The sequence below is a fragment of the Streptopelia decaocto genome (genome assembly GCF_964273445.1).
Source record: "Streptopelia decaocto genome assembly, chromosome: 2".
NCBI lineage: Eukaryota > Metazoa > Chordata > Aves > Columbiformes > Columbidae > Streptopelia > Streptopelia decaocto.
This window is the reverse complement of record NC_138655.1, coordinates 33,614,106-33,632,350: the sequence shown is the minus strand read 5'-3', so window position 1 is coordinate 33,632,350 and position 18,245 is coordinate 33,614,106. Positions and strand designations below refer to the sequence as shown.

Genomic DNA, 18,245 nt, shown 5'->3' with positions numbered 1-18,245 from the left:
GGGCGTTTCCCGCCCCGGGGCTGGCGGAGCCGAGTTGTTCGGGGGCGCCTCTTCCTGGGCGGCCCCGGGGGCGGCCCAAGTCGGGGACTCGCCGTACGCGGCTTATAACTGTGCGGGCGGACGCTTCCGGTGTCTCCCCTGCCCGACCGTCCCCACGACAGCGATGCCGCTGGCGTTCCTGGGGCTCCGGCTGAGAAATCCCCATCGCCCGCGGGGCCGGGGGTTGCATCGCCGGGCGGAGGCCGCTGGCGGCAGCCGGGCGAGGGCGCGGGGGAGGCGGACGGACCCTTCCTGCCGGCGGAACCAAAGAGCGGGGCTGCAGGGCGGCGGGGCCGCCGTTGCGTGACACCAGCCCCGGCTCTCCTTCCACCGGGCGCAGCAGACGCGGCCCGACAGACGCAGGCATGCTGGTGCTGCTGCGGGCTGCCGGCTGCCGCCGCGGCGCCCCCACGGCCTGCGCCGCCTGGCTGCGGGGCGCCGCGCACCGCGGGCCGCTGGCGGCCAGCCGCCCCTGGGTCGCCCCTCCCGCCCTGCCCGCAGCCGGGGCACAGCAGGTTGTGCGGGGAGCGACGGGGAGGAGCGGGCCGGGGGGAGGGCGGCAGCCCTGGGGACTGCGGCTTTTCTTTAAGAAAAATGCGGCTCTGAGAAGGGAACTGGGGTTTAAGGGAGTGGAGCATCGCCCTTGTGAGGAAAGGCTGAGGGAGCTGGGTCTCTTTATTTTGGAGGAGACTGAGGGGTGACCTCATGAATGTTCACAAATATATAAAGGGTGAGTGTCACGAGGATGGAGCCAGGCTCTTCTCGGTGACAACCAATGATAGGACAAGGGGCAATGGGTATAAACTGGAACACAGGAGGTTCCATTTAAATTTGAGAAGAAACTTCTTCTCAGTGAGGGTAACAGAGCACTGGAACAGGCTGCCCGGGGGGGTGTGGAGTTTCTTTCTCTGGAGACATTCAAAACCTGCCTGGACGCCTACCTGTGTAACTTCGTCTAGGTGTTCCTGCTCCGGCAGGGGGATTGGACTAGATGATCTTTTGAGGTCCCTTCCAGCACCTAACATTCTGTGATTCCCCTCAGGGTGTATCTGGGATCAAGCGAGGAGGCTGTGAATGTCTCCATGCAAAGCCGGATGTAAAAAGGATTGCAGGCTTAATGCTCGTCACTGGGTTTCCATGTATTTAATGCTAACTTGGGATGTCTTAATAGAAGCTTATTAAAACAGTCAAGCAATATGTTAGTTGAACTTTGTGGTGTGCTCTGTAGTGTAACATAACTTCAATCCCTAATTTAAGATGCTGGGAATAGGTTCAGGGCAAGGACAAATTTCATGTATATATTGTATATATGAAAGTGTGAACTGGTACTCATGTTGCTTGGCCATATACTGCATTCTTCTTTCAGGTTACGTCTTTTCAAGGAGCGTCTGTTCGCAGCCTCTGCACACCTTCCCCTTATGACCATCCAGAACATGGAAGATTAGTTTATAAAGGAAATTTGGCAAAGGCAGTGTTAGGTATGTGACTTGAAGTGATTTGTATTGATTTTTTTTTTTTTTAAACAGTGTTTAATAGCTTTAAAATGCAAGTTTATAAAAGTGGATGTTCTCCTTTCCAACTCTCCTCACACCTGGATCCACTGTAAAGCAAAAAAATGTGGTGGTGCTTGGTTTCTGCTTCTGTGCATAGGTCTGCAGGGAGTTCTGTAGGTACAGGGCATCTCTAACCCCTCAGTCTCCTTCTGTTTCTCTTGCAGCCTTTAGGGTGCATTACCCAACTCAATAGAAAACAAAGTCTAGCTGTAACTGCTATTTATATTCTGTGTGCTTTAAAACATCACTGGAATGTTTCTGAAGCAGGCAGATACTATGATGAAATGCACCGTCTGTAATGAAACTGTTGATCTTTCATTGACCAGTTAATGTTACAAAGACCTTATGAAACGTTGTCCATTGAATATTTTCTGATAAACACTTTTGAAATTGGTCTTCAAGAGGGAAGTGCCTTAACATACTGAATTATCACAGCATCTTAGACTACTGGTTCTCATGGTGGCTTAAGGACTGTGGCTAATCCACAACACCTGTTGTCTTTCAAGCTGCGTGAAGGATGGCTGAGGAGTACTTGTTAATATTGAATAAGCTAGGTTTTTCAGGTTATGTGTGGTGGAGGACCAGGCAAGCTTCTTGGTCATGCACACCAAATGTCAATATTAGTAGTTGCTGAAGAGAGAAATTCTCAGGCTTATCTGTGATGATCACCATTTTGTGTGTCCATCGCTGGAGTCAAGTTTGTTTTGAAATCCTTTCCTGTCTGTGAAGTGAAAACTTCATAGATATGCATAAACGTAATAGCTGACCTCATCATAGACATAGAGGCAGGTATCATAAACCCAATGTGAAAATATAAACAAACCAGAACAGTGGTAAGAAGACAAGGTTGAACTTCGAGTGTTTTCTTTGCAAGCTTAAAAAGCAAAAAGGAAGTGATTTTTCAGTAACTTCAGCTGTTCAAGTAATGCCATCAATACCTAGTAGCAGAACATATGTAATTAGAGAGAAAATTTTATTTGTATTAACCTTTGTGTTCTTTTTGTTTTATGTAGGCGTGAAGTTTTTCTCTTACTCTACCAGCATATTCAACCTGTTCATGATGCCCTACATCATGCTCAAAACCGGAATTGGATTTGAAAGTCTGCTTATACAAGCTGCCTTTTATGGGTTGATTGGGTTTTTTACATTTGTGACACCTGTTACTTTGCATATCCTTACAAAAGGCTATGTAATTCGACTCTATTATAAAGACGAAATGGACACGTATACAGCTATTACATACAATGCGATCTTGGCAGAAAAAGCAACTGTTTTCCATCAGAAGGATGTAAAGATTCCAGACATCACCAAGATGTTTACAACATTTTATGCCAAAACAAAATCAATGCTTGTTAATCCAGCACTTTTCCAAAATCCTGAGGATTATCACCATCTCATGGGCTATGATAAATCCATTTATTTTAACTTTGAGAACTTAGAGGAGGAAAAGGAAGCTGGTGAAAGGAAATAATTTGAACATCATGAATGTCACTGTCATTGTTCATGGTGTAGTGCTCTATATATGAATGAATGTAAAGTTCTATTATGCTTTCTTCAGTATCAGATAACTAGAGTTCCACAAATGCATCTTGGAGTGTGTAAAAAAATAAATAAAAACAACCTTTTTTTTTAACTTGTAAACAATGTGAAGGTTTTTTCAGAGTTAATGACACAAAACATAGTAAAAATACATGCTTAGCACTGTCTTGTGCTTGTTTGTTCTTGGCTTGGTTTTTCTTTTTCTTTTTTTTTTTTTTCATTTTTCTTTCTTTCTTTTTCTCTTTCTAGGATGAGAGAAAATGACGTCAAGGGAAGGTTCAGATTGGATATTAGGAAAAATTTTTTAACGGAAAGTGTTGTGAAGCACTGGAATAGGCTGCCCAGCGAAGTGGTAGAGTCACCATCCCTGGAGGTGTCTAAAAGACATAGATGAGGCTCTTAGGGACATCGTTTAGTGTCAGAGTTAGGTTATGGTTGGACTCAATGATCTTAAGGGTCAATTCCAACTTAAATGATTCTGTGATGCTTGTTAACTATCCAGGAGCACTGTAAAATGCATGGGCTGTTCGTCAGTCTCACCATCTCCATTTCAAACGTAGCCGTTCACATAAAAGGAAATCAATACTCATTACCTGTCAAGTACATCATTAAGCTCTTAAGCCTTAAAGATTAATTGTACTTAATCTGAAAAGACTGAACTTTTCATCTGTGCTGCTGGTGGCATGAATGGAGTAGAGATGGCTTTGACTTCCCTTTGTAAGAGCATCAATAGCCAGGAGAAGCCTGCAGAAAGCAGACGGGTATCGCTGCTAGTTCCTGCTACAGCCTCCTGGAGGCCTGCAGCCTCTGGAGAAGATGGGGAGAGTGTCTGTGTCATGATAATCTCCAACCGCTCACAGCTACTAAATGGTTTCTGAGGCTACTGTCCCACTCTGAGCAACCCTGTCCCCAGAGGGTGGAGAATAAGAAAATTCTCTTTTGAGTGGGGGGAAGCACCTTTGCATAAGATGTGCCACAGAGCATATCCCGTTAAAAATGTGTTGTATTTGAGCTTACTTAAAGAACATATTAGCAGCTAGTGGTTAAAAGGGACTCTCAGCCTCCATGCAAGGTGGGGAAGCAAAAGTACTCCTGTAGAGTACTGTTTAGATCTTGTGCCTTTCAAAACCATACATCTTGATTTTTTTTAGCACCGCAGAGAAAGCCACCTTTAGCTCATGTGAAAAGAGGATTAGATTGTTTTGTGTGACTAGACTTGTTAGTTCTTCTCTGTGAGTGTGTAGAAATAGGATTTAAATGTTTTTAGCCCAAGGGGAGGTTTGTCATGTAAACTGACTTGTTTGCGAATGACAAATGGCCTGAATATTTTGAGATTTAAAATTATGGAATTAAAAAAAAAATCCTTTTGCATTAGCACTTTGTAATAAGTAAATATGATTATTGCTACTAATTAAGTCACCCTGATACTGCAAATAAAGAAAAAATAATTATAGCTACCTTTACAGGCATTTCCTAGGTTCTAGCTGAGGAAAAACGTATGTAGAAGTCCAAATGTCTACCAAGGCTATTATTTCATTTTCCTGATGCAGGATAACGCTTGAGATCATATTAAAACATCAGTGGTTTATGTACTTGCTGAGTAATTAAAAAGCAAATAACCTCATCCAGGTATTTTTGAGGCAATTCTTTGGTATTGGCACAGCTATAATTATAAAGCCTTTTCTAGCCCCATTAAGCCAGTATTGCTACAGAGGTAAGCAATAATATATGCATTTAAAAATCCTATAAATTATGTTAAAGTCATGAAGCCAGTAACAAGTAATTCTGATCACTCATTTGCATTACCTGTCCTTACTGATATGATGTTTCACACCTACTTTAAAATCTTTCTGTTCTTTACGTGTCTGATGCATTCACTCTTTTATTGTGCTTGCAGATAAAGTTAACTTCATCTTTAAATGCCAAATACAGGGAGAACAGGAAATAGAGTTTGCAAGAGAAGGTAAAGGCTCCAAAAATATGTTTATGTACCCCTTGAGCAATATCAAAAATCACAGCCTTTTTTTTCTGAATGCAGAAAGTTTTCGCTCTAAATTTGAGATTTTGCTAATTCAAATTTAAGCAGCAATAGTAAGAGATTTCCATCCCAGCAGCTAAGTTTCTCAAAGTACACAGGTTAAACATTATTTCTTCTGTCTGTTTGTCTTCCGGCAGTGAAATGCAAGTTAAGCTAGTAGGTGCCTTTCTGACACACATAATTTTAAAGATATGATGAAATCCAGATTTCCATCAGAAGATTGGTGATAACTCTGGCCATGATGTAGTCTCGGAAAAGTATTTTATACTTCCAATGTGCAACTTGAAAATAATGATAGTTCCATACTTTTATTTTATATTAAAGGACAGAAAGACCAAATTTTCTAGGGATGCACAATATTCTGCCTGCTTCTACCTTGTTTGCTGCTAACTTGGCAAACTCAGTTTGGGAAACAGTTGTGTATCTTAAAATCATAATATTAGTTAAGGTTGCCAGACAACTCTGCCTTTGGCCCCATCCCTGTTAGTGTTTGCACTTCTGTCTGTCATCCCAGGATTCTCAGATTTGGCTTTGTTACAATTTTTACTTACAGTGTATACTCACACATTTGTGACTGGTTTAGATCTCTGGAGCTTATTGAGAAGCTGGTATTCAAACAACTATAGTTCTTCACATATAAACAAAATAAAGGAATGGAAATGTAATCCAAAAGACTTAGATGTGTTTCTGGTTTACTTTGAGTTCTGAACAGTCTGCCTTAAAACTGGGATTTCATAGTGCACTGAGCACATTTCCACGTGGGGAATTCTGAAATGCCTGGTGTTCCTCTAAGCTGAGAAATGTGCATAAACCAAATCAGGCTGTCTTGCTACCAACAAATGTGGCAAGACAATGGTCTATAGTGGGAGTGTTTAAATGATCTGAGATTGTTATCAAGTCATTCCCAATGCCTGATTATGTTTTGATTTTCAAAAATCAGCTCTACAACCTTCACAGCCCTATTAATTTTGTAAGCTGCTATTTTCTGCTTTTTTGTTATTTTCTTGACTTTTCTTCACTTGGTGAAAAACAATTCTAATTGCAGATGTGCTGCTTCCTGCTAATGCTTTCATCCCTGGTAGTTGTTGGTGTTTCTTCGGATGTGGGTTACTTATGTGCAACATGGAAGAAACAATTAATTTATAAGACCTAGAGAATGTGCTCCTGCACATGGGTGGAGATTCTGGAGGAAATACTGATGCAGAAGCCTGGTGTACTAAAATACATGATCTACAAGGTATCTTACTGGCAAGGCTACCGCCGCTATGAGGGCTGCCACCTTCTGCAACAGGTACCAACATACCAGTCACTCTCAGCTGGGCCTTGCATCTTGCTCTGGCACCAGTTTCACTCAATCTGGAGTGAAGAACAGGAATGTATGAAATGCTTCAAGCCTCTTTCCTAGGCACTTGCTTCCTGTAACTTTCCGGCCTTCAGAGCTTCCACAAAAGGTCATAGCTGACCGCTGTTTTTCCTAGGAGAACAGACAGGTGATGTGGATTTTTCTTTCCAGTCTTCAACTACATGTTGTTCTGCCGGTGTCCCTTTCCCTTTTTCTCAAGTTTTTTTTCCTTTATCCACACTATTATTCATTAGTCCCTCTCTGTTCTTAATTATAAAGCACAATGATTCTTGTAATTTTTTTAAAATTAAATTATCCCACAACCCTCAGCTTTTTCTTGCAAATGTAAAAAAATTCTGATGAGAAAATTATCCCCTTTTGATCCTTTAAAGAGAAATCTTTAAAGCTTTGAGGTACTTTTCACTCTTAGCCATAATCTCTAGAATCAGAAGGTAACTAGTTTCACTAGAGCTTGCTTTGTTACAAACAAAAGTAATTGCACTGGCAAAGATGAAGAAAAGCTGTGTAGGTTTTTTCATGGTACTGTGAGAGACTAATTTAGGTGATGGAAACTTCATGAAATTCTGTTTGTGCTGTAGAAATTAAGAGCACACATGTGAATTATTACCATTACTCAGTAGAACTTAATAGGTGGAAACTTGGTAAGCTGCTGTAATTTGATTGCCCTGGAGTTCTTTGGTCATACCATGAATTTCTTCATGCCCTATGTCCAACATGGCCTGCTGCAGCCCCCATCAGAAATGGGACAAGCGTGCTACTTAGGAGATGGATCCACTATAATAAGATTATCCCACAGCTAACTGGACCTCAGCGAGCAGCTATTTTAAGCAGGGAAGAACAGTGAACAAGAGCAAGCGGCTGCAAACTATGTCCAGCTGTCTGCATTTCTGGAATACCAGGGTGGACAATGTTGCTGTGGTTTGCTTTCTGTCAGCCCAAGGTAGGACACAGCCCTTTCTTCTCTCCTCACCCGCTGCTTTCTCTTCTTGACAACTTTAATGGTTTAAAGTATACTTTAAAGTACAACCATAAGCTTTGATCCTAGGCTTGGCTAGGAAAGAATAAACCATAAGCCTACTGGCAACTACTGCAGACTCATTTCCAACATAATTGTTTCCACAGGATACGACCTGGTGTGTATTTGCTTCACTTTAGTAGTCTTCAACGGTTTATTATTCAAATGAAACAACTAAGTCAAAGTGCATACAGCATTTAAAAAAATATATTCAGGATAATGCACATCACTTTTTCTTTCTTTCCACAACTATTTGCTTTCTTACTCAAATGCTGCGAGTTCACCACTGGATACACACTGCTGCACTGCTCTTGGGTTGGACCACCCTGGTGCCCTCCTGTGCTTCATCAGCTGCGTGGAGAGGAGATGAATCTTCCACCTCTTTCTAGTGTCCCTGGGCCTGACTTTCTACTTCCCCTATTAAACATTGTCAAATATAGGATGAGAGGATTTGAGAAGAGAGATTTACCCATTAATTGCTGCAATTTTCTACTTTTTATGTCGATTGCCAAGTGTGTTTTTGTTTTATGAATATATACCTTATGCCTTATATATAACCCCTTTATACTGGAATGTCTTCAGCAACAACCCTAAACCCGGGATCAGAAGTAATAAACGTCTGCTTACAGCTGCAAAAAAGATCTACTTCAAAAACTGTCACAAATGGTCCTGCAAGGAAAATTAAACTATTATTGCATGTTTTTTTATTGAATAAATGTGTTTTACATCTTAAAAGACTCTTCCATTAACATGAGGTTTTGATATATGCCGGGAATTATGACAGAATTTGTGATTCTGTCTAACAATTGGAAATGGAGCACTTTGCTGTACTGGTATACTCTTATTTATTTGTCTGTGATGGGATATTATGCTAACGTATATTATAAACCTTTCCTGAGGGAGATTTCAGTGACTTGTAAGTGCTCATCTGGTCAAAGTACTCATGTACAACTAACAATCCAAATGCAAAGTTATTATTTTGAAAAGCAATCACAAGAAAGTTAAGCACTTTTTAGATCTATCGAGAAGATAAAAATATCAGAAATTAATTTAAGGATTTTAATCACAAATTGGTGAGAAGGCTTGGAGTTACACTTCCGCTCTTAGCATCTCAGATGTAGACAAAATGAAAAGTAATAGGTATGAAGTCCCAAATTCTCTAGATTTGCATTTATTTTATGTACTGTTAACTGGATATGAGAGTTGGTCCTTACTATGCGTAGTTGCAAAGGATTTCAAAATAAATTAAGTAAATTGTCACAAAAGTTTGGTGAAGTAACACTATAGTGTAGCTCTTCCCACTTTATTTTCTTTCCTTTCCACCTTCCTCCAGGATCAGAGTATATGAGAAAAAGATTATAGTAAAAAAGAATACTTAGTACAAATAAAACATATAGAAGTTTATATCCTTCTTCTCCAGTGTCCTTTATGGTGACTAGAAAGGACAGAGCAGAGTCCTGACACACATTGTGCACTAGTCTGGGGCTTCAGTGAGCACCACAAGAGGCATCGACATGGGCATGAAAAGCCACAATCATCTAAAATTGAATTTTCTGAAAAGATTTAAAAAATATTTAAGTTATTTTGATTTAAGGACCATTTGACCAGACACAATGGTCAACATTGTGGACTTCATAATTGTGGTCATAAGTGGTATTTCAGCCCTGATACCAATAGCACTTCTTGTTTCTGTTTTCCCATTAGCCAGCCAGATCCTCTTAAAATGGAGCCTATTTACACTGTTTTTTTTTAAGCATTGGAATAGTCTTGACTTGTGCAAGAAAAGTGCAATAAGGAATTGTCAAGGATACCGAGGTTTCCCCATGTGTCTGTCTGTCTAAGCCACCAGGGGGGACTCATTCCTCATCTATATAGTTTAGTGCAGCAAGGATCTGAAGAAAAACCCACCTGTTCTTGAATCAGGTCTAGAAAGTCTGGGTGTTCAGCATACAGCTTGTCTTCATTTATGATAAAAGAGCTTTTATAGAAAATCTTGTGCATTTGCAGTGCTCTTTCCAGTCTGCCCATGAGTACATCAGCCGCATAACACACCGTGCAGCAGAGGACAAGTGTCACCGCAGAGCGACACACATTCAGCAGGACCGGGGTATGTGTCAGCAGGGCCCCATCACACCTAATTCACTGACCTGTGTCTTTGCGACATCCTTTGGGCTGACAGAAGACTCAGCGGGGAGCCTGCCTTGGCTTCTTGCTGACAAACCTCCCTCCACATCAGTGGCCTTGGCTTTGTGGTTGAAAGGAACCTTTGTTTGACGTGGTGATGGTACATGTACAAGGTTGCTCATCTTTAGTGGCTGCTTCATTGCTTCTTAGTGACCCTCTCATTACCCCTTCTGTTTTTCCAACTATTACAGTCTTCCAGATTTATTTAAATTTTACTGCATATCTTAACTATTTTTTGGCAAAATCTGGCCATTTTTAAACAGAATTGCATCATTGCTGTGATCACAAAGGGTTTGTGTGTTTTATAACATCCTATTAAACAAAAGTAAAAGTCTGCGTGTGATATATGTACTCTGGATATCAGTCAGGAAAGCTGTATAATTTTGAATTCCCAGTTAAAAGCTGAATGTTAGAAGTTTCTTTCAGTCTTGAACTCTCTCAGGCCAGTGGGACTCTTCTTGTGGTCTGTAGAAAGATTTGGAAATACTGAAGAGAATACTCTAGCCATATTAATTTTTTAAATCTTTACCTTATTTCGTGAATTATTACATTAACTCAGTAGTTTGTATTTCTAGGTAGTTTGATAGAACTCGCACTCTCCTCCTGGACACAATCATTCACGTTTTTGTGCATATTGCTGTTCCTAAATTATCTTCTGTGTTAAATGTTTGGACTTCTGAAAAACAATTTCTTAATATTTTGCTACTTTATCTTTAAAATATGTAAAATATTACCCTGGTGTGTGCAGAATTTGTGAGAATAAATCTTTTAGGCACTGTGATGGGGAATGGACAGAGTCGGAACAATTGATGAAGTGATATTTGTTTTAAGCAATTTTTCTTGAGTTTCCTGCTTAGCACAAAACCGAATACCTGACTATTGTGCACAATGCTTCTTTTTTGTAGCATACAATTTCTGATCTAAGAGGAGCCTGCAGATATACATACAAATCATTAAGGTAATTCATGATAAAATAATTTTATTAAGTTGTGTAAGTTGTTTCTCCATAACTTCGGTAAGTTTCCATATTTTATTACATTAAACAAAAAGTAATTGCATATCCTGTCAGTTAGATGGTGTGTTTGCTCTCTTGTATGAGGTATTAGACTTTTTTATACCTGTTTCTACAGCTGGGACTTGCGATATTGCTGGGTTTGTACAATAAAAGCTGACTCAGTTTTGTGCACAGAACTGATACAGTGGATACAGGGAAAATATGTCATTCTTTGTGTATTGCACTAACAGACAGAGATAAGGATGGGTATCTGATACTAAACGTGCTTTAAGAGATTTTGTTTTAGTGTTTCAAGCTTGAGTACCAAAATCTGCAACCTAGGCTGTTTTCAACATCCTAAGTTAAAAGCTGTCTCCTAACCTATTTCCAGTTGTGACAGGTGGATTCTGTGTTCTTATGGAAATATCTCACTCAAAATTTGACAGCTTTTGTTATGAATTGTCCCATGGTCAGTGTCCATCTGGACCCATGCCTGTGCACTGCACTGACAGCACCAGAGTGTGGTCTCTGTGCTCTTGGGCACAAGGTGCAGCGCAGCTTTTCCAGCAGAGACCATGGGGAAGAACATGGGACAAGGTCCCAGAAGGAGGCTGGGAGGCAGACGTGAGACTCATCAGTTGTAATTTTTTGAATTTTTAAGTTTTCTTTCACTAGGAAGTAAAGCTGTGATAGATACAGCTTTGAAGACGGTAGCTGAGATGGTGCAGAACATCAGTGGTTCTACTCAATAGCATGTCAGATGGCTGCATTCAACTCCCATTCTCATCTCCATTTGGAAATACATCATCTGATTTCACTTCTCTGGAGTGCCGGCATGTTCTGAAAGTGCAGTGAGCTTTGCAAGAGATTAGTTCTGAAAACTTGTGAGAGTTACTGACTTCTATACCAATAAACGAGTGATCTTGGTTGTCATAATTTTGGGGTTTTTCTCTTCTTTATTATGTACAGGAAACTCTGTGAACGTTTGAAGTTATGCCTTGACAAATGTTACGTCTGATGAGTCAATTAGACTTTCCCTTTATGTGCTTTTGGTGATCATTATTTTACTTCTCCTCACTTCCCCATTTCACACAGTTTTCTCTTTCATTTTCCACTCATGGCTTGAGCTGCGTTGTATGGGGAATATATAACAACAAAAGCAGAAATTATTTTTCTTCACAAAATTTATGATGGTAACTGATCATGCTGCAGTAGGATTAATTAAGATTGCAGAGAATTTGACAAAATAACTGAATATTCCCTGAGGACATGTGACTGAGGGTGACTGTGCTGAATTTTTGTTCCTCTTTCCCCAAAACGCAGTTTTATTTCATTGCATACTGAACAACATAAGTAACTATGTTTGGACTTCTTTTTTTAATTTTATTCACCCCTGGAGTAAGTGAATTTCTTTGTACGTCGTCAGATTTAGAACTGTCATATACTTTTTGTGGTAAGTAAAAAAAAAAAGCTTATTCTTTTCTTACTGGAGTTTGAACAATAATTACTGTAGTCTGAGGAAGTGTGAGCTTTTTTCAAATATTTTTCTTTGATGAACACATAAAAATAAGTTCATCTGGAGTATATTTCTCTTATTAATTACCCTATTATAAGAATTATACTCCATAGTTATAAATGTTACCACAATGCTGGCTGCAGCAGCTAAGAGAGAAGTATGCTCTCAAGTTAAGCAGACATGTTTCAATGCAGGAAAAGTGAAAAGATAAGAGATTTAAACTTGTTTTGTAAGCGCTGTATTTTATAAATTATCCACATTGATTTAACTTATATATTACAACGAAAAGTACCTGGGAGAAATGGGAGAATGTGATATTCTGCCAGCCTGGGGGATCAGTTAATATCTGGGACAGCATAGTGTGTCTCTTCTTGCTGTGTTCATGCTGTGGGCCACGGAATCTGGGTAGCTGACTGAGGTTTTTGTTTGATTCTACAAGAGCTTAGCACCTCCCTGATGTCCGTGTTGACCGGGCTCAGTGTACCCATGGAGAACCTATGACTGGAGGGTGAACTTTGAGGAGATATTTCACAAGGACGGGCCTATGTCTTTTGAAAATCTGTGTGCATTACCAGTGCGTATCACCTGCAACACAGCTATATAAACTGAGGAACAGGAGGGGATGTTTATTTTGGGTACTTTACATTGATACTCATAGTAAAAACTGAACAAGGATAAAAGTGGCCATACTTAAGCTCATGAAGAAAACCTTTGAGACCACAGTGAGTTCTGTTCACTCATTCCCTTGTTGTAACTTCCTGTGTGTAGCTGTATCCGCGATGACAAGCTGACTGCTGGTTACCCACAGCCAGATAGTTTCCCTTTGCATGCCCCTTGCTCTAATCCCCGAATCGCAGGACAGAACCCTTCTGTGTAAACCATCCAGCCCACCATCCTGTTTGCTGGTGGGGCTGGCACAGGGACCCCCCTCTCCCCTCTGGGCCCACGGCAAATGGGGCTCTTCTTCAGCCTCAACACACCAGGGAGGACAGAAGCAAGCTGAATTGAACAGACTTATTTCCTAAAATTCAAATTTAAAAAACACTGACTGGAAATCCTTCCAAAGGCTGTCACTGAGCAATAGTTTAAAAAATTAAAATGTCAGCTAAAGGGGTGTAAACTTGGTTAGATACAGGTTGTATGATGCTTTGTCACACTGTGTCTGACACTGCGTTGTGCAATGCTGGCTGGGTCACTCACGAAGTAAATCTACTCAAAGGCTCATTTACATTATCCTGGGAAATATGCTGGTACATGAAAAATATTTTTAGCTGTTGTTGGCAAGTTTATACATTAGATTCCACGGTTAGCATAAGTAGGGATATTTTCAGCAGAGGACCATGCTGGCTTACTGCTAATAAAAAGTACGTAACTAACTTCAAAAGAGAAATAAAGGTACTTTAACCTTTGAGTTTTGTGTGTGAACTATCATCAACTGAATAATTGACTTTTTTTGCTACTTAAAGAAATATGATATTATTTTTGCCATCTAAGCATATAAATAATTAATATAATTAAAATTTGTGTATTTAATATTTAATATGGATATTTATATTATACAATTGTATAGTATACTCCTTATATTAAATACATTTTTAAATGTGCATGTGTTTATTGTGCGTGTGTATATATGTATATTTAAATTATTTTCCTAGAGAAGCCTATTCGCACTACCGATATAAAATACTTTTTTTCCTGTAGATTCTATGGCTCATGATTTCATGTTTAATCTGACACCTTGCAGCATCGTGAACAAACCCATCTGGAGTCTTGCTCTTACCTGGATTCCAAGTGAGTCCCTCTTGTAACTAGACAATTATATTCTGCAAATGCAAAAAAAACCCCAAATACAAGGAAAAAGCCAACACTTTATCCTAAATGCCAAGTGATTTAGGAGATCTGTGATTAAAAATGGAAGAGATAAACCATAATGATGGACAGAAATGATGATTTGTGGAAATAAGTGTGCTTGAGTTTTACTTGTTGGAGCAGTTACCAGAGCTCTGTGCGCTACCTGTCACTGTACATGCAAATTTGAGATGGTTTAAGTGCAAGAGCATTTGTCGGAAGAAGCAGACAGGATTTGCAGCGCACAAGCTCTTATAGCCTGAAGAAGATCCAAGTCTTTTTAAGAAGAGAGAATATCATTAGGGTATCCAAGTATGACAGGACTTCTGTTAAGAATATGCGTGTTCCAGAAGCTGGAAATGGTACAGGATTGTGTATGCAAACCCAACTTTAATCTTTAAACACAGCTTTAATCTCGCAAGCTGGATTACTTATGAAATAGCTGTATCATAAACTTCACCTCCCAAGTAAAAACTTTGGAGCTAGACTAAGTTTGCTTCCCTAGAAAGATGGCTATCAGTATTCAGGAGAGTTTGTTTGCAATACCTGCTTAAAGCAACAGCCTTCATCTGAGTATTTATTTAGGTTAGCTCTGGACCTGCCGGGACTCTGTTGTCTTTGCTGAAGAAATTAAAACAGATTTGGAAATTGTTCACTCAAATGTTTTTTAGGACTGATTTTTTTTTGTTGAAAACCAGCTTTTTGTTTATCTGGAAGTAATAATTTTCAAGACATGTATTTTCGTTAGTTTTGGAGGGAGTCTTTAAAAAAATACTATCTCAGAGAAAAATAGTTTTTATTTAAATAGTGTGTTTGCATATATATCTTACCCTCCCCACCAGCTTTCTTTTTATCACTAGCAATGTCTTAACTAGGAAGTGACATCGCCTTTTTGAAGGTCATCTTCAGAGTCTGGTACAATGGTGCCAAAGCGTTACACTGGAAAGAAGTCCTCTGCAGTGGAGTCGACGATGAATATTCAGTGTGCGGAAGGCTGAAAGGAGGTTGGTGTGAAGAATGTATGATGCCTTTCCCTTGCCTGCCAGGTTCCCTCCACCACAGGGCAATATCCAGCCAGCCCTTTTTCACCACTAAACAGATTCCTTAAAAGATTAATTGATCAACCCATGCAGACAGATTTTTTCTCTCTGCAATTTAGACTGATTCACCTTGTTTTGCAGGCAGCAGACTTCAGAACAGGTGGTTCTCCAGTGCCAGAACCCCACTAAAATAGAGAATTTTCAAATTCTGTGCTTTAAGATCCTTGTACTGCAGTTTCCATCTCAATAAATTATGATTACTAACATGCTTCATCTCATTATTACAGTTTTATTATTCACATCTCTAAAATGACATGGAAAGACTACATTTGATTGGACTGTACAGGAAACTCAAGACGAACTAGGGGCACTACTTATATTCATAACACAATTTATTTAAATAGGTGTCTATATGGGCTTTTAAAGAAATTCTCTACACCCACGTACAATACAGTGCCTTTCTTTTATTCATTAGAGAAGAGTCAATGCTGCTGTAGGGGCTAACCAACATTAACACGACACAGGCTCAGATCCAGAGAATTCAGGTAGAATGTCAGACTAAAGGCCAAAAAGACCTGCAAGGAACTCAAAAGATACAATCCATGTTTTCCTTTCTTTAAAAGTGAATATCGGCTCTCTTTGGTTATCATTTGGCTGAACTATTTCTAGAAGTTAAATTATTGAGTTATCACCGTGGGATGGGTCTGCAGGAGATGTTGCAGGAACATTGGAGTAAATTTCTTTTTTCTAATGCTGTTTAGACAAATATTAATAGGTAGAACTCTGGGAGAAGAAACAGGTGAGGGCTTTATCACTGGAAGAGTAAATGGCATTGGCACTGCTGCTGAGAGATATGCCATATTGCTTTGAGGTTATTTAAGAAGTTTGATTGATGGCTTTATGATTAAGTAACCATTTATATTATAACCATCTCTGTTTTACAGAAACAGTTGCGACAGCATTTGACATTAAAGGTGCAAGAATATCATTTCCAAAGGTACTTTTCAGCATTTTATATAAAGAAATAACAACAGTAAGATCAGGTACTTAGACGTGTATATTTTCTGAAAAGAGATGCTCACCCAGCCTGCAGAAAATGGCAAAAGGAAACATCAGAAAACTTTCCCACGCTTGAAGTGATGACTCCAGATTGGTAGTATCTCTGCAATGGTAGATATCCTCAGGTTATGACTCTACTATTCCTCCTTCATTTTATATAATAAAAGACTAAATGTATCAGTTAATATCACCTTAATAATTCCATAATTCATTTTGTTTGGTAAATGATTGTGTTACCTTTTATCTGTTTGAGTAAATCTATTAATATTCTTTCTGCCCATTTCATTCTTTATTTTATGATCTCTTCACATATTTCTGTGTTCTCTAAAACCTTTTAAAAGATTTGAATGCACAATATCCAAAAGTAAAAGCAATGCTTCAGCATTGAACCAGGAGCAGCACCAGTCCTCAGGTTAGCCTGCTCTTATCCAACACCTGCCTCATCAGCTGCCTGATACTTCCCAAGACTCTTATCGTCCCTATTAATCCCCACAAATGTCACCAAGGAGCTCCTATTGGAACAAAAGCTCAGCCTCCCCTTAGCTCAGAGCTGATGGGCCTCTTGAAAGAGGATGCTGACAAGTGAAAGCAGGACCGCAGCTTGCTGCTGTTCCTTAGTAACCTGGTCATGAGAAGAAAGTTGAGCACTATTTTGTTATGTACGCATATATCTGAATATACCCATGATAACAGTCCATCATGGGAATCTTTCTTTTTCAATCCTAACAGGAATCACCAGAACCATTCCAAGCAGCTACTTGGACAAGAACAGGCAGCATTATGCACTAATTTTTTGTCTTTGCTTATTTTAGGGCAATTATGATATTGTTTTACAAGGATTCTCTGATGATTCTGAAAATAATATGATTATGTGCTTGAATCTCACCATGATAGTAAAACAAGACCCTTTCTGAATACAACAAACATTTCAAATAAATCCAGAATGTGAAGATCACTTCTGCAAGCAATTGGAATCTAAGCTGCGAAATAATGAGGACACTAATTTTCCTGAGTTAGAATACACCGTGTACTGCCTGGAAAGCTACACAATGGATAGTCTTATCCATTTATAGCACTGCTGTAATCAGATGCTCAGCGAACATGCAAAAAATCTCTGGGATTTTTTTTCTCAGGCATCCTGAATAACAGAATAACCCTTACTGGATGTCAGGTGGAGGACTGCATTTCAGTGCTGTACCTTGGGTTATGGAAAAGCCAAGTCCTTCAGACTGCACCGAACTAATAAAAGAAGCTTTTAAGTTTTGAAATGCAAGAATCAGAAGTTCGCTAGTACTCAAAATATAGCAGTATTTGAATCTAGAAGATCCTGTTGGCTTGTGTGGTGTTGTGGCGGCTTCTTTTTTTTTTTTCTTTTAACAATAAAACTTGTTTGTACAATAAATTTGAGAAATGTTTCTGATTCTCCTGTTATTTTCTGATTATCTTTAGAGATGTTCCTAATGTTCTGCTCCATTGCACCAAGCCGAACCATAGGAGTTACAATTTGTTATGTGGTACTAGCTGATGTGAATAACATCTGAAGTGGTGTATGTTGCCAGCTACACTGATCCTTTACGGCTGAATTTAGCCCTCCAGAGCTGTAACTGCAACCCTGTAGCGTGTTTTCAGTTCTTGCTCAGAGTCTGAGGGACACAGACTACACAGGCTGTCCCCTTCGGAAGCAGGATGAGAGTCATTGCCCAGCAGGTTAATATTTTCTCAGTTACCTGCATGGTCTTGCATGTGCATCTTTTGCTTACTTATTAAACTGTCTTTATCTCAACCCATGACCTGTCTCACTCCCAGCAGGAGGGGTGTGTTGGTGGTGGTGATGAGTGAGCAGCTGCGTGCTGCTGAATTGCTGTCTGGGGTTAAATCACAACACTGGTGCAGTGTACTAACACTTTCTGCCTTCACACAGGTGCCCTCCTTACGATGTTAGGATGTCATGTCCTCTTTTCATTCTCGGCCTCCAGCCAGTGGTTGCTTAGTGAGTTTAGACACTTTTCTGTAAGGAACAGGCCAGTGCTGAAGGTGCAGGTTGTGCTGGCTGCTAG

General features: G+C 39.8%; 2 protein-coding genes across 3 annotated transcripts; both read left to right on the top strand.

Annotated features, from left to right (window-relative positions):
• Positions 1-262: 262 nt before the first annotated feature.
• On the top strand, positions 263-3,299 carry TMEM70 (transmembrane protein 70). The gene is made up of 3 exons (XM_082046205.1): positions 263-554; positions 1,406-1,517; positions 2,606-3,299. Exons 1-3 carry the CDS (start codon positions 405-407, stop codon positions 3,061-3,063), a joined length of 720 nt encoding a protein of 239 aa, XP_081902331.1. The 5' UTR covers positions 263-404; the 3' UTR covers positions 3,064-3,299.
• Positions 3,300-11,808: 8,509 nt separating this feature from the next.
• LY96 (lymphocyte antigen 96) lies at positions 11,809-17,603 on the top strand. Of its 2 annotated transcripts, none has more exons than XM_082044984.1 (5): positions 11,809-12,178; positions 13,943-14,032; positions 14,965-15,093; positions 16,074-16,126; positions 17,322-17,603. In XM_082044984.1, exons 1-5 carry the CDS (start codon positions 12,085-12,087, stop codon positions 17,328-17,330), a joined length of 375 nt encoding a protein of 124 aa, XP_081901110.1. In that variant the 5' UTR covers positions 11,809-12,084; the 3' UTR covers positions 17,331-17,603. The 2 variants fall into 2 exon arrangements, with proteins under 2 accessions (XP_081901110.1, XP_081901109.1); XM_082044983.1 differs by having other exon boundaries at positions 11,810-12,178; positions 17,001-17,603.
• The last annotated feature ends 642 nt before the right edge of the window (positions 17,604-18,245 follow it).